At 43.4% G+C, this 22,871-nt stretch overlaps 1 protein-coding gene across 1 annotated transcript in view; it reads left to right on the top strand.

Annotated features, from left to right (window-relative positions):
* Nucleotides 1-537: 537 nt before the first annotated feature.
* nol4la (nucleolar protein 4-like a) overlaps nucleotides 538-22,871 on the top strand; it is a 35,747-nt gene continuing 13,413 nt past the window's right edge. Inside the window, exons 1-3 of the mRNA XM_012875462.3 lie at nucleotides 538-1,591; nucleotides 16,721-16,876; nucleotides 19,813-19,924. Of these exons, the coding sequence (XP_012730916.1) occupies nucleotides 1,250-1,591; nucleotides 16,721-16,876; nucleotides 19,813-19,924 (610 nt within the window). The 5' untranslated portion in view covers nucleotides 538-1,249. The remainder of the gene's footprint in view (nucleotides 1,592-16,720; nucleotides 16,877-19,812; nucleotides 19,925-22,871) is intronic.

Raw genomic sequence — 22,871 nt, 5'->3', positions numbered from 1 at the left:
GCGGCTGCAAAGACTTGAGACTGGAGAGGAGGCTCACCTTCCAGCAGGACAACGTAAATGTTCAGTCAGTTATACTGGAAGGATTTAGATCAAACATATATCTGCCCAGTCAAAATCCAGACCTGAATCCAACTGAGAACCTTGCACTTGAAAGCTGATGTTCACAGACGATCTCCATGAATATACAATGAAAACATAAAAATAAAACTGCTAATTTTTTTTAGTGTGTGCCAGCCTATCACATCAAAAACACGTGGAAATACGTTAAAGTTTATGGTTGTAATTGTTCAGAATGTGAAAAAGTTTAAGCGGTGTGAGCGTTTTCTCTTTTTGTATCATGACCCAAGCGACACTTTCATCTAATGTCTGCATCTGAAGAGCTGCTACCATCAGAAACGAGTCTTTTTTAACCGGATACATTCTGCAGCCCCCCCCCCCTCCCCACACCACCACCATCACTTGCCCGTCTCTAAATCGGACATTTTACTCGGCGACTGCACAGCGCAGCCTTTCCTGCAAATTAGCCAATAGTGAAGGTCTGCGTGTGCTTTCCTGCGTGTGGTGGGGATCGGCCATCAGCGCAGCGCAGATCCCATTCAAACAGGTGTGAGGAGCAGAGACGGTCCCGGGTGGCGCATGTTGGTCGGATACGTGGCTGCAGCCTGGAGCCCACAGGAGCAACGGCGTGAGCATCTTTGGCGCTTTTCTGAGGCTTGAGCGCATCCGAAAATAGTGTTGGCTGTTAGAAAGTAGGTCGATAGGAACTGAGAGCGACGGTTGTTTCCGCGCTTTTGTCTCTGTTCTTTGTTGTTTAGCGAGGACTGTGGTCTCCCCCCCCCCCCCCCCCCACCCCTTTCACAGCCCACCCTTGTGTGTGTGGAGCCTTTTTACGCACAGGTGGGAGATACCCGCTCAGCGTGTAGGACAGCCCCCCTTCTCTTCTCTCTCTGCTCCTCAGTGGATGAAATGAGGAAGTGACATTTTTCACCGCTGCGGTTCGGGACAGCTCGGCTCCTCTGCAAACAGGTGTTCCGCTCTCCGGGTCACTTTTCACCAGGAAGCCAACCGGAGGGGAGGAGAAGCGTCCCAGAACCCGAGGGGAGGCTCCTGGACTCGGGACAGCGGGTGGAAGGAGGAGGTATAAAAGCAAGAAGAAGTCAGCTCTTTATTAGCCTGGGCTGCCTGAACGGGCTCAGACAGAGAGAGGAGAGAGAGAAAGAGATAGAGAGAGGGGAGAGAGAGGGGAGCGATGGCAACGAAAAAGGCGTGCGTGGATGCGCCCAAGAGGAGCCGGAGTCCGGTCGTGCTGGAGGCTGAGATGTTCCGAGAATTTCAGGACTGGTGTCTCCGAACTTACGGGGACTCCGGCAAGACAAAGACCGTCACCCGACGAAAATACAACAAAATCATGCAGACACTGTTGCAGAACGACGAGCCGGACGGGGTGTACATGGACAACAGCCACATCAACGCCAAATTCAAATTCTGGGTGAAGTCCAAGGGCTTTCAGGTCGGCACCAACGTTCTGGGAGAGCACAACAAGAAGGGAGCGCCCGGGAAGCCCGTCCTATACGTCCCGGTCAAGTCAACGGTAAACTGTGTGCGTGTGCGTGTTTGCATGCGTGTGTGTGTGTGTGCGTGCGTGCGTGCGTGTCACGAGCTGTCCCGCTGTAAGTAGTTGTCATGATCCGGGCTGCGCCCACGCACACGACAGGAGAATAAAATGACAACTTGTGATGCTTTTGTGGTCCAGATGAATCGCCACTTTGTCCGTATCCCAACCAGAACAGCCCCGCACACTCTCATCCCCTGCTGCCATAGCAACGCCGGTGCCTCCTGGCGATGGCAATTGCAAAAAAAAAAAAAAAAAAAAAAAAAAAAAGGTAGGCCATCATCAGCGCCAGTGAGGTTGAAGTCCTGTCAGCTGCAGGCTGCAGAAGGGGGGGAGATTAAATTGATTATTTAATGAATAAATAAAATTTGTTTATGCTGCTGTTCGTGTTTCGTGCATCCCGGCGTGGTGCGCGCGCACGTGGATGCAGAGGCATGTCGGTGGGTCGGGTCGGGTCTGGTCTGGTCTGGTCTGGTCCGTCAGGGTGTACTCTGTCTGTGCAGGCTGTTAACGCCACTTTGTGGAGTCGGGCCGTGGTCTGTGCTGCGGGGCTCCGCGGGTTTAAATGTCTGGGATTCATCAGATGACGCGCGCAACAACCCCCCCCCCCCCCCCCCCCCCCCCATACTGTCCCATCCGAACCCGGAGTCCGCGCTTTGGTGCCACAACTCGTCTCCGTCTTTAAGAGCGAGGACGTGATTTAAAACTGCCACACATGAGACGTTTTTAGAGACTATGGTGGTGCAGCGAGGCGGGCTGTGCTGTGCCGTGTTGTCACCCTGCTCCTCATTGTCCTGGGCAGGATGCGGCTCGGCTCGGCTCAGCTCGGCTCGCTGGCAACTCGTTGCTCTGGCAACACCTGTGTGCAGCCCAGGATAGCCTGCCTCTGCCGCATTTTATTATCTGGGTTACATTCCGACATCATAAACAGCCCGGACGAGACTAATCTCACGAAGGGAACGCTATGAAAATGGAACCATGCTCTTATTGGAGGTTTCTTTTTTTTTTTTAAATTGTATTTTGGCTGTGCGTAAATTGGTGGCCACGTGAAGGAGGGGAACAAAAGGCTCTGCTCGGGACTGAGAGCGACCCACGCCCACAGTTGGTGCTCAGACTTCGTTATAGGTGGTGATGATGTTTATGTCGGGTCACATCCGTCCCGCTGTGCGGCTGCGCGGCGCGTAAAGGGTTAAATCACAAGAAAGATAAACATGTTCTTGATGAACTGTCAGCCAGGGGCCCAGCAGCTCAGTCTGTTTGGGGGGGCTACTGTGCCATCCAATAGACAACCACCATTTTAAACAAGCGGCTGCGGGGATAAGCCCCTCCATCCATCCATCCATCCATCCATCCATCCATCCATCCATCCATCCATCCATCCATCCATCCATCCATCCATCCATCCATCCATCCATCCATCCATCCATCCATCCTCGTCCACCACAACCCGCTCTGCTGGGACTGAGCCTCTGTGGACCTGAGGGCACTGCAGTGCATTTTGTGTTAACAAACTGGACCAGATATTGGCCTGGATTAGACACTGAGCCGTTTGATTTGAGCTCAGCGGCGCTGATCTCTCCACAGGTGTTTTACCTGTGTGAATGGACGACTGAGATTTGGGCCAACTGCCTTCTCAAAACTCCTCTAATCTCTGCAGGATATTATGTTTCCCTGTGGGCAGGTGTGCAGGTGCAGATGGTGCCTGAAATGTGTTGTTGATTAGCTTTTCTTTTTTTTTTCTTTTTTTTTTTTTAGGTGGCTCTTTGCTTATTCTTTTTCATGTAAAATCCTGCCAAATAGAAACAACGGGACTGCGTCTTTCAGATCGGCCACTCTGATTTTTATGTATAAGACATTTTTTTATGCAGAGCAAGGGCAACTCAAGGTAATTTAGAGCGACTTTCAAAAGTATTCAAGCCAACTGAGGTTTTCCACAATTTGTTGCGTTAAAACCAGAAACTACGGCAGATTCTATTGGGATTTACAGTAACAGACCAGCACAAACTACTGGAGTTGTTAAGTAAAATAAACAGCTACCATAGTAGCGTTTTTTTTTAAAAGTATGACATTCTGTTGGATGCACCCCAGAATTCAAATTAGTATCATGCCTATACTAGTAGACTCAACATTTTGCCCGTTTTACATATTATTTTTTGTTTTGAATTATTATTTTTTTTTTTACAAATTAGCTCCAGCCCAGTCATATTTGCTCTTGGCTTTGGCCCGTCTTTAACTCAAGCATATGAATTTCTCTAAACCACTGCTTTGTAGCTCTCTTTGTATGTTTTGAATCATGCCATTTGCTGCGTCTAACAGGTTTCTTTTCTCAGCATTGCTCTGTATTTCGCTCCATTCATATTCCCGTTAACTCTGGCCAGCTTCCATGTTCCCATAGCATGATGCTGCCACCACCGTGTGCCATCATGGGGTTGGCGCGTTCAGGGTGATGCTGTGTTAGTTTTCCTCCACACACATCATTTGTCATATAGGTCAAAAAAGTTCAGTTTTGGTCTCCCCTGTCATTATTTTTGTTGTCTTTTATTATTGGGCTGTGAAATTAATAGTACTGCTGGAATTGTTACTTTTACAATTTCTCTCCACTGGTGGTTTCTTTAGAGGATCAATAGATATCACAATCTCTAAAAATATGATTAAATTTAGTTATTGTGCGGTGTTTATTAATATAATTGCACCTCTCTGTGTAACTGGGTTCCTGACGCAGCTTCCTTAATATTGAGTAAATTGCTCTCGTCTTGTTCTTTTCTTTCTTTTTTGTTGTTGTTTCTCAGCAGTAACACTTTGACTGCACATAGTCTGTTGCCAAAAAAGACTAGATTTTAAAATACTTGTTTTGCTCCTTTATTTTATCTTTATCACAATAAATAGCACAACACATTTTGATGAACTTTCAAGCTCAAATCGCCCATCCCTATGTTGAACTTTGTGTGGCTCGGGTATCCAGCCGTTCAGGGCAGATTTGTAGCATATAGGCCTCACAGTTGTCCCGTTGACAGATTCTGGTGAATCTTTGCAGCTCCTCCAGCGTTACCATTGGCCTCTTTGCCTCTTCCTCTGATTGTTTGCTCTCCTGATGGCCAGAGCTTGGGATATTGTTTTATAACCTAACTCTGAACTGAGCTTCTCCATAAAAGTATCCCTGACCCATTTGCTTTGAAGCCAGTTGTACTGGATTTTATTTATAGGTATCAGAGTAAAGGGGGTAAATGTAAATGCAAGCTACACTTCACACTACAGCTCAGGCTGTATGTTCAGGGCCATTGTCATATGACTTATACAACCTCCACCCAGTCTTTTTTTTTTCTTTTTTTTTTTACCTCTACCATTTTTTTCAACATTGCCCTGTATCCAGCTCCATTCGTCTTCACATCACCCCTGACCAGCTTCCCTGCTTTTGTTGAAGCACAGCATCCCGCACAGCATGACATGACCACCACTGTGGGAATAATATGATCTTTTTTGGTTTCATCTGACCAGTTCCTCAACATATTTGCTGTGTCCTTTAAAAGGCCTGTGAGAAAATTTCCAAACGCTACACCGAACTATGTGGTTTTAACAAGAGAAAATGTGACAAAGTTGTTCCTCACGCATTGGAAGATCTGCTCACAATAAACATGACTGTTTTCACCAGGAATGTGCATAAACTGGGAAAATCTTGTGTTCTAGTTTTTCCTAAGAAAAAGAATCAACAATTGAAACCAGGCCCTGTTAGACCGCAAATAAAGCCAGAAACTGGTATCGACATGGAAGTCATCAAATCCTGATAAAAGTATTAAAACTGTGGCCATAATTACTAAAAAGAAAGGTATAAAAGTAAAATGAAACTAAAATCTACGATTTTAGTTTCTATGGTTAGACTTAAAGGCTTGGTGTACAAGTTGATTAATAAAAAACAATAATAATAATAAACAATAGTAAACAAAATGATACAAAATGTACAGAAATCAAGACGAAATGTGCAAAAAAACAACAACAAAGAACCAAAATAAGTACTCAAGGTGAGGTTAAGTTTGGAACGAATAGAGTTAATTACTAAGTCTGCTAAAAGTCAAAAGGTGTAGCTTGAAGATTAATGTCGGTGTCCCCTTGCAGGCCTGTTTGAGAACAGCAGAGGAGAATTATCTGAGGCTGGGTTAAACAAAAGCCGGCTGAGAAAGGCTCAGTCCTCCCAAAATAAAACGTATTCTGCTGTTTACTGAGAGGAGCACACATGTTTTGCAGCTAATATCATAAGGCATCGGGGGGAAGCCTCCCCCTGACTCAGCTCCACTTGGGAAATTTAAACAACAAACAAAATATCAGCCAACACAAGCTGCTCCTAATGATGACTCAGAGGCCACAAATCAACCAATTTACTTGCATGTTAGTGCATCAGAAAACATGATTCCTGCTTCGGCTTCTGTTTGTGGCTGTTATAAATAGGCTGTCCTGGGCCAGTGGAGAAGTGACATACACGTGCAGACAGACGCACACACACACAGACGCAGCGGTCGGTGGCTGCTCGCAGGGCTGCAGGGCCGGGGGCGTCTCTCTGCTCTCTGCTCGAGCACTGGAAGCCCCGCTGCAGCTGCTTCCAGGGTGTGCCAAGTTTCTGTATGGGGGCAGGCACGGGGCTAAATGACAGGAGGCCCGGGTGGGGGTAGGGATGGATCCTGGCTGATGTGAAGACAGAGAGGGTCTCTTCTGTGTGTCGCTGAAGCACACAAGGGCGACTTCAGTGTGCGGCGGGACAGAAGGCCGGGGCGCAGCAGCGTAGTCTCGTTGCTGGCTGCCTCGCTTCAAGCCGGACGCAGAAATATCTCCTTTCTCTCTCTCTGTGTTTTCCGTCCGTCTCCATCCTCCGCTGCTCAGAGAAGCAACGCGGCCCTCGGTGTGGAGATGCAACCTCGTTTAGCTCTCATTATGTCCTGATTAGAGGATGCTACAGAGGAGGAGGGGACCAGAGACAGACACAGAGATGCGCTACAGAAGTGTACGCACACCGTGAGCACGAGCCTTTCACCAAGTGCAGCCAATTTCAAAGGAAACACTTAAAACGCCATGTGCATTTTCCTGTTGCTTTCTGTTGCCATGCCAACTGAAATCTGTAAAATGTTTCTCATTTCTTCACATAAAGACACGCGTCCTATACCGTCGGGCCTGAAGCCGGAATGACCGACAGCTGCTCAGCTGACGCACGGAAAAATGTCCAATATGTTTGGTTAGCTCAACAGATGCATTTATTTAACGACCAGCCCGGAGCTGATCGTGGCAGATAGATGTGTTGATCAGTTAACTTACAAGCTGGAAGCACTTTTATTGATCCAATGTTTCTCTTTTTTGACCCACAAATAACCTTACACAGAGTTCCTATGCAGTTTGAAAAAGTCTGGAGCATAGTTTTACAATTTCCCAGGTCTGGATAAGTATGGAAAAAGAATATTTGTTTAAATTTTCCATACTCCTCCACCTCCTTCTTTTTTCTAAAGGACAAACATCAACTACTGTTTAATAACTGTAATAGCTTTACACTGATTTATGGTAAACAGACATGCTTTATCTTTAATTCGCCACATTCCATTAACATTTTACCCATCAGTATTTTAGTTTTTAACTTACTAGCTGAATGCACGCTTATTCAAAATAAAGAAAAAAGGTCCCCATCTGTCTACGTTCAACTTTAGTTTCAGGTTGGACTGTCGCTGTGTTCCTTAAACTGGAGCAAAGCCTTAAACTGCCATTTTAACTAATTTACCAACGTTTGCAAACTGTGCTTTAAAGGATCTGCATGCAGTGTAGGATAATACACATCATAGGTTAAAAGTTTGAGATGTGTTCATAATTAAATACAGTCAAACCTAGTTGGCCCAGAAGCCAAAAACAAAAACAGTGGTCTTTTTACAAAGTCCAAAAATCAGTTTCATCTTTGTGTTGTTTCAGTATTTGTGGAACAGTTAATAAGACACATTTGCTTTTCAAGCAGCTTCAAAGTTGCTAGTTTGTACTCAAATGTCTAAAATTTTTATACAAAATATTGAATAAAATTTGTAATTTTGATCGGAAAGTGTGGACTTTTGTGAATGAACAGTTTTGCTGAGGCATTGAAGTCAGATGTGTCCTGCAAAGGATAGCGAGGGTAGCTAAGATTGTTTCTACAATCTGTCCAGGATCGGTCCTAGAGTTGCTGCAGGAACAGGGTCCTGAATTAGACCTTTTACCCCATCTCAATGCACTGCTGTCATCAGACAAATGGTACAAATGTATCAAAAGCAAAACCATAATTTAGCACTTTACATTATTGCTATAACAACATGTGCTTAACATTTATTTATTGTGTTTTCCATATATTTTTTCCCAGTGATCTACACATGATGGCATGCTTGGGTTGCCATGTTACTTTGGTAATATAACATTTACACAAAAATTGTAAACAAGATTTTCAACATTGCACATTACATGCAATTATTAAAAAACAATATTATGTATTTTTTTATCATTTTGATACAAAGAACAGAAATATGAACAAATTACAATATTATCCCAATTTAGGTTAATAGGTCAATGTGTGCTTTGCTGTTCGTTACTGTGTTTATTGACCAAAAATATGATGTGCTCTTGGTTTTGATGCATTTAACAAACAGAAAAAAAGCAGATTTTTCATTATTTGACCTGCTGATCAAGAAAAACTTGCACGATTCAGATCTCTAGTTGACCAATTGGTTCATCTGTAGGTGGTCGTACTTTAGTTTCTACATCAGGACTATTTACATGTTTTTTCAGCTGTAATTGTTTCCACAACAGAGACAATCAGAAAACTGGACCAGCCTTTTTTCAACCAGCTCACTGGCAGTGCACAGCAACAGGCGGGGGAGGGGCACTGTTGTGAGACCCTCATGAGCCATACAGCCAAAGAAAAACGTGGTAATTCCAGCTCTTTATCTGGTACCTTGATAATAGGACTTATACTTTGGCACCAGTAAATGTCCTATATCACTAATCAGTGGAAGATCCCAGAGAAACATTGTCCCTTTTTGTTGTATGCCATTATTTATTCAGTGAAATGACTGAATAGTTTCACTGATTTGAGGTAGCTAACTAAGTAAAGCTAGCTAGAAGCTATTTTGGCTAGCTATGTGGCTAATTCTCTATTTATTTGCTGTTAAATGTAAAGATTTCCTATCTTCAGGTAATTAAACATATTTTTGTTTACTTAATGGTTCAATATGAGTCCAGCTGAGTCTTTTACTGATATTTTATTTAAAAATAAATTGTCCTTTAATTAACAACTAACAATTAAAGAAACAAATCATTCAGCAATGGCACAAAAAGAGGTTTTACAAGTGCTGGATTCAAAATAGCGTCCTCTTACAAAAACAAAGGTTTGTCTTGGGATGTCCCCTCCTCGTTTAGAAATCACGAATGGCGGTTCTCAATCTTTGTCCTGGAAATTAGGCACCTAAACGATGTTCCCTCACGTCAGATGGGATGAGGAACATCGTCATTATTATCTGATTAATTAGTCCGAATTTCCCCTGAGAGCCCGGCTTTTGTGGAAGGGCCGTGGAGTCAAAAGAATACTGGCCCTATTATTCAGCAGCATTTGCATTAATGCCGTTTTTGCATGGCAGATCTCTAATTCTTTTGTCCTGCATTTTTTATGCTTTATTGTTTCTTTTGCTCTGGCGGGGCTGATTAGGAGCAACACATGGGTTCCACCTTCATAGGTTCAAACGGCACAATGCTCCATACCGTGGTTGTCAAAAGGGTTCACACCTTGTTAAAATCCAAGGCTTATGAGGCCTAAACATTTGAGACAATGGAAATAATTTTGTATTTTTTTTAATGTAATATATTTTGCGCCATTCAGCAGAAACACAAACAAATTTGGCTGGAGGAAAACTTAAAAATACAAAAGCAGGTTGCAACAGGGTGCTTGACCTGAAAGTGAAACTTCATCATTCAGTCTTCTCTGGAAGGAGCTTTATCCTCAACCTGGATCTTATATTTGCCCATATTAGCAGGCGGAAGCTCTCTGAATCGATCAGATTATGAGGACATTTTTTTTGTCTGCAGTCCTATTTGGGGGTGGTGGGGGATGTAATGCCCATCTCCAGCAGTCATCAGGTGAGAGTTGGTGTACAACATGGAATGGTCACCAGTTCGGCCCGGGGCAAAATGAGACAAAACAATTCAAGCACACACTTAGAGCATGTTAGAATGAAAAGTTAATCTTACAAACATGTTCTTCAACTATAGAAAGAAGCTGGAGTACCCGGATAGAAGCTCTGCATCCACGGGACGAACACACAAACTCCTTTCAGAGAGGCCACAGGAATTTCTTGCTGCAAGGCAACAGTGCTAAAAACGGCACCACCGTGCAGCCATCCCAAAACTTTCATTGTCTTCATTCTTCGATTGATTCTGTGTGTAATTAAATCTCTCTTCATCTTCAGCTGGCCGTCAGAGACCCGAGGGTCAATATAACGGACATTTGGAAAACCTCAGCTCCACCTAAAGAACAGTAAACCCAGAGGATCATGCTGCCAACACTCTGTTTCACTGCTGGTACCGCGTTATTCTACTGCTGCGCCAAACATATCTTTGGGAAATGTGGCCTAAAAAGTTTGATGTTTTTCAGATCCTGCCCCATTCTCCCACAACTTTTTTTTTATAGATTTTAGCCAAACCTGGAGGTTTTCATAGGGAGGCTTTAGTCTCGTAACTCTTAGTCAAGGCATAGGGAGAATACAGCTAGTTTTTGTCAATGTAAAACTCAATCAGTGCTTGAAGCTCCCAGACAAGCTTCCATCTAAATTGTTACTGCAGATTTTTCTTTTACCCGTCTCCTGACTGACGTCTTGAGATTATTTTGTTCCTCTGTAAGATCCCTGCAAACTAGGATGGGAATGTGCATAAAAACCTAGGACAACCACACTTTTTCAGGTAATAAGACTCACTTTAACTGATCGGGGGTGTACGTTTGAGAAGGCTGAACGTTGAAAGTGAATTAAAAGGTGTTTCAACAAAGTTTTAGTTCAAAGGTGTGTAAATTTAGGGACTACTCCTATTGGGTCTCAATTATGCCCTGCCTCTCACCCAGTCACCACCTCCACTTTGACCCTGTAAGGTTTAGACAATGGAGGTTTATTTTTACGCTAACTTATTTTTTTCTTCTTCCAGTTTTCAGTACAGAACTTATGTGAAAGTAGAGGTGGAAAAAGTTTGAAAATGATTTTTCTAAGGGTTTAGACCAGGGCGTGTAACAGGGACGTATATTCCAGGAGACTTTCCCTGAACATGTGCAGTGTGGCGGATGAGCGGTGGTTCCCCTCGCTGGAGCACTTAGAGGTGGAGATGCATCAGTCTGAGGGCAGGGACTCTGCTCAGATGGATCAGAAAAGTTTATTTCTTTCCGTCATGTCGCCCGTAAACTCGGAGTTACTGTAGGTGCGTGATGAAATCTATACACTGCATGTGTGTGTGTGTGTGTGTGTGTGTGTGCTTACAGAGATAAGGGGGGTCGCTGATCGCTTGCTCTGTGTTTCCTCCCTTCAGCGCTCTCTCTGTTGCCATGGAGAGACCGTTCTTTGCTTTCCCATAGGAGGAGAAATTAACACCATTTTTAACTGGCCCGGGGGCCTCCCCCCCTGTGTGGGAGATAGTCTTGAGTTGTGCTGCCACGCGCACGCGCGCTCACACACCCGCAGCCTTTAAGACGACAATAATCTCCCCACTGTCATTTTTAATACCTCTTGCGAGGCCAGCGTTTAACGAACTGGGACAGAGTAATGATGGCCTGAAAATGCCGAGGTGGACTCTGGGACGTGATGATGTATGAGGAGAGTCATTTACGTGCTGTGTTTTTTTTTTTTTTTTTTTAAGTCAGGGACTGGAACATAAACAGAGCCAGTCTGCAGGGGCCAGTGGGATACTGGGGATGTCACACAGTCCATCAAATGCTCCACATCGTGGAAGCTGCAGAAAGACACTCACACACCCTTACGTTGGGACAGAGAGGTCAAGCTCAGTGCACCTAATGTGGATTTAATGACAGAGCTTTATGAACTGAAGCAGAGTGCAGAGCATGATGGTGTAAAGTAAAGGAGAGAGACTATATGTACACGAAACGGTGCACACTGATGGGCTCTTTCATCCCTGCTTTCAGTCATAAAAAACCTTTATTTTGCACTGTACTGCCCACGGCACAGGTAACACACACACAGTGGCTGTCTTTGATAATGGTCAGTATGGCTCCGTCCCCAGGGCGCCATGGCCCGAGGGCGGCCACAAGCCCAACAAATGAGTTTTCAATGCAGATTTGCATATCCAGTCTCTGGAGAATGGGCGGGCCCTCCTCTTATGTGTACGTTGTAAGCAGAATTATATCATATCCAAACTCTTTTTGCCATGTCGGCTAAAACTGTCAAGTAATTTTCTAAACTGTAAATGTAAAAAAACGTTTTAATGTGAATTTTTCTTCATTTTCACCCGCCCAACCATAAACTAAACAGACGTTATCTCAGTAAAACAAACCAAATAATCTGATTTTCTTGTTGTAGAAAACCGATCTGTAAAACATTGTGGATTACAAATGTAAGCGCACATGTTTGTATTTTCATTTTTTATTCACAAAAAAAAGTTTTTAGTGTATTTCTATTAAGTAACAAGAATAGGATACGTGCTGCTCTTTCTTTAAAAAGAAACAAATTGGTGCGGCCCGTTCTGCTTTTGAATAACTCATTGGATGTTTGCGGCCCTATCATATGCGAAATGAAAATAAAAGGAAGAAAAACAGTAATTAATGAAAGACGAATATTTTCCGAGGGCCGTAAATGGTCCCCGGGATGCACTTTGGACACCCCCGCAGTAGATGTTTGGTGAATTATGATGATGAAATTGGTATCTGTTGACATATATTCTATTATTATTTGGTGGTAGATTTAGAGGCTATCTCATTATTTTATAGGGTGTAAGAATCACATTTGATAATTTCTGGTTTAAACTATAAAACGGTTTTTGTGTAAGCAAAAAAAAAGAAAAAAAAAAGAACATGCCTTTTTTTTAAATTAGAACCCCCTCAGATTTGGGAAAAGCATTAAAAACCACACTGCACGGCCACAGCGTCCACTTAATTATTCTTTGCTGATTACAGGTTCTTAAAACATTTTTTAAATCACATTTTCAGGCGGATAAGGGTGGCTGCTGATGGGACAGGAGCCGGTCTACCGTTCATGGAAGAACCAGCGCTGCGCACACATCTAGGAGAAACCAAGGCTCGACCCATTTATGTGTTCATTAGCTAGTTGACAGATTTACTGGTGCAAGACGGGACTTTAAGAGGTGACCTGTTGTCACATCTGCAGTGAGATAATCTGAGTCATGAGTGTTGTTGACACAGCCATCCTTACCACCCCCCCCCCTCCTAGCAAACACACACAGAAAGCACCTGAACACACACACCCAGCTCTCTCCTGTTAAGCTACTTATTGTGCAGCCCCCCTCATGAGAATAAAGTCTCCATCTATCTGCAGCTCGACTTTAAAAAAAAAAAAAGTTTGCTTCATCCCTTCGTTTCCGATCTTCTGCTCGTCACACTGTCAATTTCTCGTGCCTTTGTGACCCAGCTGCTTCCGGTGAAGCCCACCCTTCCCCACCCCTACCACCGACTCCTCTTCCTCCTCCTCCTGACCTGCCTGTGTGTGCAGGACTGCTCGTCTCTCCCCTCACAGCTTCAGTGTGTGTGTGTGTGTGTGTGTGTGTGTGTGAGTGCCAGCGGGGGTGGGGGCAGCAGACTCAACCCCTCCAGTCTCCTAGCAACAGAGCGGTTTGTTGCGGGACGGTGGGGGGGGGGGGGGGGAGGCGCAGGGGATGGGGGCTGGTGGTACAGTGGCTGGGGAGAGCAAAGTCCTGCGGGATTAGAAAGCTGGAGAGAAGGAAGGCAGAAGAGGAAGAAGGAGGGACAGAGTTTTGCTGTGCTGTTAGTGATTAGGGATGCTACCGTGAGTCGTTTGCTCCATAAAGTGGCGTGCTGCTGAGGAGACTAAATATCTGTAATGCTGCTCAGGATCTGTCCTCCTCTGAGATGTTCCAGCTGCAGGCTCTTCCTGGTCCTCACACGCCACACTAAACACGCTGAAAGCCTGCTGAGCTGAAGGTGAATGTTACCCCTCCACTTGTGTTTGGAAACCAGGAGCTCATTGATGCGAGAGGGCCTTTCTGTCCATAGACATGTTTGGTTTTATTTTAGATTTGTTAATATTTAGTTCCCCCCCCCTCTTTTTAATACGAAACATTTACTTTATTTCTTATTTTTTTGTTCAACTTTTCCCAACATAATTTTAAAATATTGTCTAAACCTTTCTAATTATTTACAAATTTTTATTTTCTTATTACGTACTTAATTCTGTTTTGGCTTTTCCCCCCTAATTTCCTAATCATTTTCAAATTTTCTTTTCATTTAAAAAATGTTTTGTAGCATTTTTTTTTACTTTTACATTTCTTTTATCTTCTTTATTTTTAACGATTTCTTTTACCTTTTGTCAAATTTTTTTATTCGTTTTTTTAAGCTTTTTAATTTTCCTTCTTTGTCTTTGTCTTATTTTTAAAAGAATATTTTCTACATCTTTTTAGTTTTGTGTCTTTATTCAAATTTTCTATGTTTCGGTCAAATTTGGTAAACTTGCCTCTGTTTATTTTTTTCATTAATTTTTTTGAAAGCAGAAAATAATAAGTTTTAGTTTTGTTTTGTGCTCTATTTTTATTTATTAACTTGTTTTTCCAATATCATTTTATCTTTCTTTGTAATGTCGTCTTTCTAATTTCTTTGTCTTATTTCCAAACCTGATATGCCAATATGCAATATCTGCAACGTGAAAATTGTGACGGGTGGTGATAAAGTTGGTAAATTCAACAGCTCAAACAGGGCAAAGTATACGGTTAATTAATTTCACTATAGTATCAGCTCGGTATCGGGTATTGGCCGATACGTTCAGCCCAGGTATCGGTATCGGATTGGATCGGTGCATCTGTAGTGTAAACCACAGCAAAGAGTGACCATGAAAAAAAAAACAGTTTTGTTTTTCTTCCCACTGCTCCACAAAATAATTAAATTAAATTAAATTAAATTTTATTTGTATACCGCCAATTCATGAAACATGTCATCTCAAGGCACTTTACAATGTCAAATTCAATCATATTATACAGATTGGTCAAATATTTCATATATAAGGGAACCAATTGATTGCATCAAAGTCCCGACAAGCAGCATTCACTCCTGGAGAAGCGTAGAGCTACAGGGAGAGTCGTCTGCATTGTCCATGGCTTTGCAGCAATCCCTCATACTAAGCAAGCATGGAGCGACAGCGGAAAGAAAAACTCCCCATTAACGGGAAGGAAAACCTCCAGCAGGACCGGCCTCAGTATGAATGGTCATCTTTTTTTAAATAAAAGTATTTAAAAAAAGAATCCCTGTAATTGCCTTTAATTATCCTCAAGGAGTCCAGGAACCGTCATAAACCGCCTTTTAATAATTCACGGAAAGTTTAGCTCCACTTAAAATCATCTAGGTTTCATGCACTTATTCATCAATTTTCTCACACTCAGCTGAATGTATTATCTGTCTCATAGTTTTTTTTTTTTTTTACCAGACAAGAACAAGATATTCTAAGAAATCCCAACAATGATTTTCTGCAGGTTTATGAAAGAAAATTGCAAAAGCAGTGAAGATGCTGGTCTCCGGCTCTGACTCCACCGCCAGGGTTGGCGTGTTGTGTATCGATTAAGGTCAGAGAAAATGCTCCCAGCTGAATATCCTGTGTGTATGTGGGGATATTTAGTGGAGGGATGCAGCGGCAGCAGCAGCAGCAGTGGGGATGTGGTTGCACCGCACACCCCACAGTCGTATGAGATTATCCAAATCCAGCGTGAATGGACCTGACACCATTGTCCCGAGCAGCAGCAGCAGCAGCAGCAGCAGCTTCAGCGGTTGCGGTGCTGATGTCACAAGGGGGGAAAAAAGATGATGATACCTCCAAGAGCGATAGATTACAGCTGTGATGAAGAGGCGGAGGGTCGCTATTATTTCATTTATTATCATTACAAGGAGGCCCGTGCTGACAGGACGGAGGGGTGGGGCGGGGTGGTGGTGGTGGTGGTGGTGGAGGGAGGGCCGGATTAAAACAAACCCGCTCTGTGAGCTGGTTTTAGTTGTCATGGTAACGATCATTACCTCGCACTTGGGAGAGCAGGAGCAAGGAGGGAGGAGAGAACAGGAGGAGGGGGTGCTGGTGGAGGAAGAAGGGAAACGAGACGGGATAGGAGGGATGGGAGGAAGAGGATAGCAGTTTTGGAGAAGGCAGGGGAAATGTTCGAGTGGTGGGGGGGGGGGGGTACCTTTAGGAAAAGAAAGAGGAAGTGTACCAAGTTTGATGAAATCACCGGAAAATGTCAGTTTTATCTGAAATCCTTGGTTTTAAGGTTTGTAAGCAAGTAAGAGCTTGACTCTTGCCGGGACACCCCATGTTTGGCGTGTCGACACGCGTAGAATAACGTGGGTGAAAAGTGTCGTCTGTGGCCGTACACGGAGACGATGACGGGTCCAAAGAGTGGTTTTAGTTGGGAAAACACGCAGGAACGAAGGAGCCGAGAGCCCCATGTGGCGCCGTGGATGGAGCCTGTTGTCCTGGCGGTGTGTCACATGACCTTCTGCCCGGCACACCTGCCCGGGAGAAATCAGCGGCAGTTTCTATGGAGACAGGGTCAGCAGCACGGGAGGCAGGACGGCTGCCAGAGGTGGTGGTAGGAGGGACTGCCGGTCTCGAGCAGTGTCAGTGTTGTTATTTTTAAACATGGCAGAGATGAGGGGATGGTTGCAGACCCAGCCGAGGATGAGACTCCAGAAAAAAACAACAACAACAACAAAACAAAAAAACGAGAATCTGAACTCTGCAGGAGGTTGGACACTTTTCTCTGTCTGCAGCCACATGACCTATGACTCATGTGCCTTTAAGATTCTCCATCTGTAGCTTCATATTAAACATCCTGGAGGATGATCTACACCGGCCTGGGGCCCTGACTATAAACTGAACTCTGGTTTTTTGTTCACGTTTGCAGTGTTCAGACGGGAATTCGGCCCAGGACAACTCCTCCCTGAAGCGCGTCGCAGTTGTGGAGGACTTCTTTGACATCATCTATGCCATGCACGTGGAGATGGGTGCCGACCCAGGCCGAGCACCCAAACATGCGGGACAGAAGAAAACCTACAAAGCGGTGAGTAAAAAAAAAAAAAAGGCCAGCCAGCAAATCACGATCCTTCTTTAGACTCATGTTCTGCTGTCTTTTGTCCCGTCCGCGGTCCTTGGTATGAGCGCCGCGGTTGCTGCTGATGGAAAAACAGGACAGCAAGCACATCCTGCCCCAGTTGGCTGCAGGTGCAGAATTCAAAATCACATTCGGGAAAAAAAAATAAGTGGCTGTCCATGCACAAAAAGCATGCAAGCTCTCATCTGTTTGCCTGACCTAGAAGATTTACTCAAAAACAGTTGCCAACTACCTCTAAATAAAAGTAGTCATCATCAAGCCTCTTTTTAAAAGACTCATATGCATTTGAAGATGCAGAACCCAGAGATAAAGTGATGAAATTAATTGACCGGTGAGGACTGCTTTGCTTTAAAAAAACGCAAAAAAAACATGTTAAAATGAAAATTGTCCCATACATACTGCCTCTCGACTCCTATACATCTACATAATCAAACACACTCATTCCCTCTCGTTCCAGGTTGGACCGGTCATACAACAGGCAAATTATTTTATAAACACAAAGCATATATATAGTATATACATCCCCGCTAACACTAATGAATGTGGTCTAGCATGTTGCTGAGAAAACAGCAAGGTTTTGGTGAAATCCTAGCTGGATATTTGACCACTCTTTGTATAATGGAGTTCATTTAAAGCGGTTGGTTTTTATAGTGACAGAGCTGACTTTTAAAATCGTAGTTCATTACATCCTCCATTGGGCTGAAGCTGGCGCATCCCACAAGCTAGATGTTACCATGCCTTATATTTTTCTGTTAAACCACCAGGTTGTTTCCACGTATCAGCCGTCTGACCCAAACCGTCATCCATCAGCTACAAAGAAAATGCTTTGGATGCCCAGGAAGAACCCAAGAGTCACGAAGCTTCAAGCCTAACATAAGTTGGAGGATATTGGAAAACTAGTTTGAATGTCTGCAGTGAAATGAGTTCGGCATCATCAAGGACAAATTTTCGCTTCCTAAAATCGACACTTCCAAGTTTGAATCAAATTTGCTGCTGATTAGATGGAGAAGTCAAATGTCTTCTAGAGAAAGTTTTTTAGGTGAGACAAGACTGAGCTATTGCGCCACAATGACAATAAGGTAATGACTTCAAACCTGAAATCACTTTGCCAACAGTCAAACATGGTGGTGGTAGCATCATGCCGAGGGTCTGTTTAGCCGCATATTGTGCTCACTCATTGCACAAAGTGGCTAGAATAATGAATAAGAAGAATTATCTTCCAATTTTCCAACACTTCACCGAAGCTCAACAATTAGATGACTAAACATGGGCGTAATCTCATGTTTGAACAGGATTAGACCCCGAAAACACATCAAAACTGGTTCTGGAGGGATAAACCAAGCAACGTATTCAACATTTTTCTTTACGTAGCCTTTGCATCTTTATTAATATATATATATATATATATATATATATATATATATATATATATATATATATATATATATATATATATATATATATATTCTAAGAGAAAGGCTGTTAATTGTATGATAATCCAGGTTAGCACTGTTCAGTCAAAGCAGTTTGGATTTCTACCTATAGATGATCAAATGTAGTCCAGGCCCGTTAATAACACTGAAACTTTAATTCAGCATAGAACCAGAAGCTACAACTCAGATACTAATATCAGCATCGTTTGCCAGTCATAGCGTGCTGCCATATTTCCTTATAGAGCTCATGCTGTCCCCCTGGCACTGCCCTTCTGAGTGTTGAGCCATGCTGACCTCATCAAGAACCATCAACTTTTTGTCTTGTTTAGAAGCTGCAGGATTATTTTCATTTCTCTCCACAGGGAGTTTTGAGTTCTTTGGGAATCTAAATGCTCCTTGATGATAGTTGCAGGTTACAAAACTTTGCAGGAAGACCACCAGTTAAAATATTATCAACGCAAAAGCTCTCCAGCGGTGACATTTTTAATCCTCCGTGGGATCGACTCTGGACCGTATGATATTTTTTCCCGTTTAATGCAGAGAATAAGACCAGCTATGGGAGTATAATGTTTCATTTATAACATCAGGAGTTACCAGGGTAACAACCAGCTATCGTTGCCAGAAAAACAAAGTACTTGTGATGCTTTTTTTTTTTGCCCATATTTCTGGTACAAAGGCAGTCTGTTGTAATGAAAATAGTGACTTGTGAGCTTACGGTTGCATGTGTTGCCCTGCCAGTGCAGCAGCAGATCTTTGTTTTCAGCCTCAGAGGTGCTGATGCTGTATTGGGGTTGTTTAGGGTCCCCCCCCCCCCCACCCCCCACCCCGTCCTCCCGTCTCTGTCTACTCCACCAGGATTTAAAACGGGGGAAAAAAAATCCTCCTGCCCTGTAGAGAGGTCCTGTCACGTCTCATAGAGTGTACCCTTTTGAGGAGGCAGCATTACTGGGGCAGGGCATAATATGGAACTGTCACTGTGGCCTTCTGGGAGGTGCACGCTCCTCTGGGTGGCCTTTCCCTCCCAGCTGCCTCAAGGGGCCATGAAGGGAGGGTGGGGATGGAGGAGGAACGGGACTGTGGGGCACCCCCACCGCCTTCTCCATGGTCACGTGAAGGTCGCGTTTTTGCAGGGAAACGCCAGCGGGGGTGACGTGGGGAGGGTGGGCAAAGCGATGGAGACAAACAGAGGAGAAGGAGGCGCACCTGAGGAGGAGGCAGGAGAAAACACCAGGAATAAGTAGAGGACTGGAGCTGGAATTGGGCCATCTAAGGGCCCCAGCTCCCGCCTGAAGGGAGGATTCCTCCGCGTGTCATGTTGAGATAACACCTAAATCTGAACGCAACTTTCACACGTGCACCCGACATAAAACCGAAACCCTCACTCAACGCGGTTTCAGTTCACCCACAGCCGTAGTAACCCTCACTTCTCCTGTGCTTGCTCTCCTGACGCAGATAGCGGAGACCTATGCCTTCCTGCCCAGAGAGGCGGTCACTCGGTTCCTAATGAGCTGCGGAGAGTGTCAGAAGAGGATGCACATTAACCCCAGCACCGCAGAGTTTAAAGGTAAAAGCACACGAGTGACCTGCGACGGCATCATTAAACACTGCTCTGTTTTTAACACCAACCATAGCTGTTTGTTGAAGCTGTAATTCTTTTACATTATGACACAGATACTACTGAATTATGTTGCAATGAATCATCTAACCAGACCTCTCCGACTTAGCATCTTTTAATGTTTACTCTATTAGGGCGCCTTAACACCACGAAGTGTAAGTTCTTCATCATGCTGTCAGACAGTAAAATGAGCTGAAATGATCTAATGTGTTTGAATAGTTTCTGAATGGAGCTCCCATTAAATAAAACATGTGTATATCCATCACTGACATGATGTAACAAAGGCTCAAGAGGATTGGCTCCCAGGGATTGTGCAGACCCCTCAAAGATGATGGCAGAGTCCCCCTAGTGAAGGGAGTGGGGATTGCAGCTTGTCCGCCACGCCATTGTTTGCTTCCAGGTGTTGCAGGCCGGCAGCAGAGGGTTGAATTTCTGCCTGATGTTGACACAATTCAACCTCACCTTTAGAACGGCACCAGAATTGTAGTAAACAGAGACTTAGCCTCCACTATGTTTGCTGCTGTGCTGAGCGGCAGCCTCTTTAAACAGCCCCAAAAAGACCTGCTGAAGCAGCCACAGAGTCTCTATTCTTCTTTGATGTGAGATTTTAGATGCTCAACAGCTTGGTGCCTCTGTGGTCGTATGTTTTTGTTCCTTTGTGAAATTTTTGACGTTTTCGGAGGCAAGCAGGTCTGGACTGCAGGCGGGCCAGTCTCTTTGTTATTTAGGAGTCGCGGTGCTGAACGTTTCGTGTGGGGAGTGTAGTTTTGTGTTGTCAGCCAGAAGAAAGCAAATCTTTGTGCGCATTGTGAAATAGCTTTGGCCAGAAGAGATGGCCTTTTGGGTCTAGTAATTACATTATTTATCTCTTTATTGCATTTATCGAGGAAGAAACAAATTCCATTGTTATTTCACTGTCCTCCTGGAGCGTCTTTTTACTGTTATTTGAATTAAGGGCAGACAGATTACAGCCATTTGCTTTTGGCTCTCTGTTTTCTTCTTTACGCAGCAAACTTAAATTCAATTCAGTTCAATTGTATTTATATAGCGCCAATTCATGATACATGTCATCTCAAGGCACTTAACGAAGTCAAATCCAATCAAATTACACAGATTGGTCAAAAAGTTTCTTGTCTAAGTAAAACCAGCAGCTTGCATCAAATCTTGACAAGCAGCATTCACTCCTCCTGAAGGAGTGTAGAGCCACAGTGGACAGTCGTCTGCATTGTTGATGGCTTTGCAGCAATCCCGCGTACTGAGCATGCATGAAGCGACAGTGGAGAGGAAAACTCCCTTTTAACAAGGAGGAAAACCTCCAGCAGAACCAGAACCAGAACCAGGCTTAGTGTGAACGGTCATCTGCCTCGACCCACTGGGGGTTAGAGAAGACAGAACAGAGACACAAAAAGGAGACAAAAAAAGCACAGAATCACACATTTAGAGACTTTAGACTTTTTACATTTAACCTTAAAACTAGTTTTGTTGCCCACGGTGGCGATGGTTTTGTCCCCCATTTCACTGCAGAATTGCTTTAAATCAGTCACATTGGAGAGTTTTCAGTCATGGACAGCCCATTTAAGGATTAGTCACAATATCTCAGTTAGATTTAAGTCTATACTTTGACTAGGTCACTCCAAAACCTTGATCTAACAATGGACCTGCTGGGTGGCTTTGGATGATTGATCAAGTGAGCTTGATCTTAATGTCAATAACTGGATCAGATGGATTTTCTGCTGGGGAGCAGAATTCATGGATCAACAAATTACCAAAGCCATCCAGGTACTGATATATAAATATACATGGGTCTACACATGTAACATTGAACCTATTTGGCTTGATTTGACATCGTTGTAATGAATTTCACCTCCATTTCAAGATGAAGTAGAGGAAAAATTATGTAGTTTGCACTTCTAAAACAAAACCCAGCACCAGTCCAATTATGCTAAATGTTTCTGGGGTAGGCAGAGAGAGCGTTCAGACTTTCATTAGCGTTACTAGTTGTCTGAGAGGTAACATGACTCCAAAAAGAGAGCCGCCAGCTAACACAGTAAAGATTATTGCATTTATCATCATCAATAAGATAAATTAATATACGATGTGGGAAAAGATGTTGCTTGTACCCAATCTGCTGGGTCTAGAATCTGGGTCAAGCAAAACGTACATGGGAAGGTTGTGATATGGAAAACATTTTATTACACCAAGAAAGACATAAGGATTTAAAGCAATATGTCTTGAAAACAAAACTTGCACAACAAAAGAAATGAAACAGGAGATGATGTTTGTGAATTAACTAAATTTGCCTGACAGAAAAAACCCCACCATCAACACGTAAACAGAGAAAAATAAAGCTCCAGCAGATTTAGGAGAAACAGTCTTGGACTGTGGATGATTCAATGAAAGTGAGATTCAATAATGAATTCTGAATAGCAACATTTTTCTGATGCCATCCGAATAATCATTAATAATTTGTGCAAAGAAACAAGGAATTTGACTTCCACTTTGCGCTTAATAAAAAATTATCTTAAATATGACTATGTAAAAATTATGTTTTGTGAATATGTATATATACAGTGTTTTTTCTGAAGAGAACGGCGTGGTTGAATTAGTCCAGATAAGCATGGAATTGATCTGGGTCCTCTGAATGTTAAGTGTCCATCAGATCTACGGCCTGAGGAGAGAAATGGCCTCTGTGGTGACTGATTTTTTTTTTTGTAAATAGCGCTCAGAAAACAGATCTCAATTAAACTTGAAATTAACACTGGATATTTAAAAAGTAACAATACTTAGATGGTTAGATCATCAAACCTGAGTGATGAATGAATCTTGATTTTTTTTTTTCAGTGAACTCCATACTTCCAAATAAATTACGGTGGAGGAGGTGTAACAAAGTACTAAC

This window comes from Fundulus heteroclitus, chromosome 1 (genome assembly GCF_011125445.2).
Source record: "Fundulus heteroclitus isolate FHET01 chromosome 1, MU-UCD_Fhet_4.1, whole genome shotgun sequence".
Taxonomy (NCBI): domain Eukaryota; kingdom Metazoa; phylum Chordata; class Actinopteri; order Cyprinodontiformes; family Fundulidae; genus Fundulus; species Fundulus heteroclitus.
This window is presented reverse-complemented; position numbering and strand designations above follow the sequence as displayed.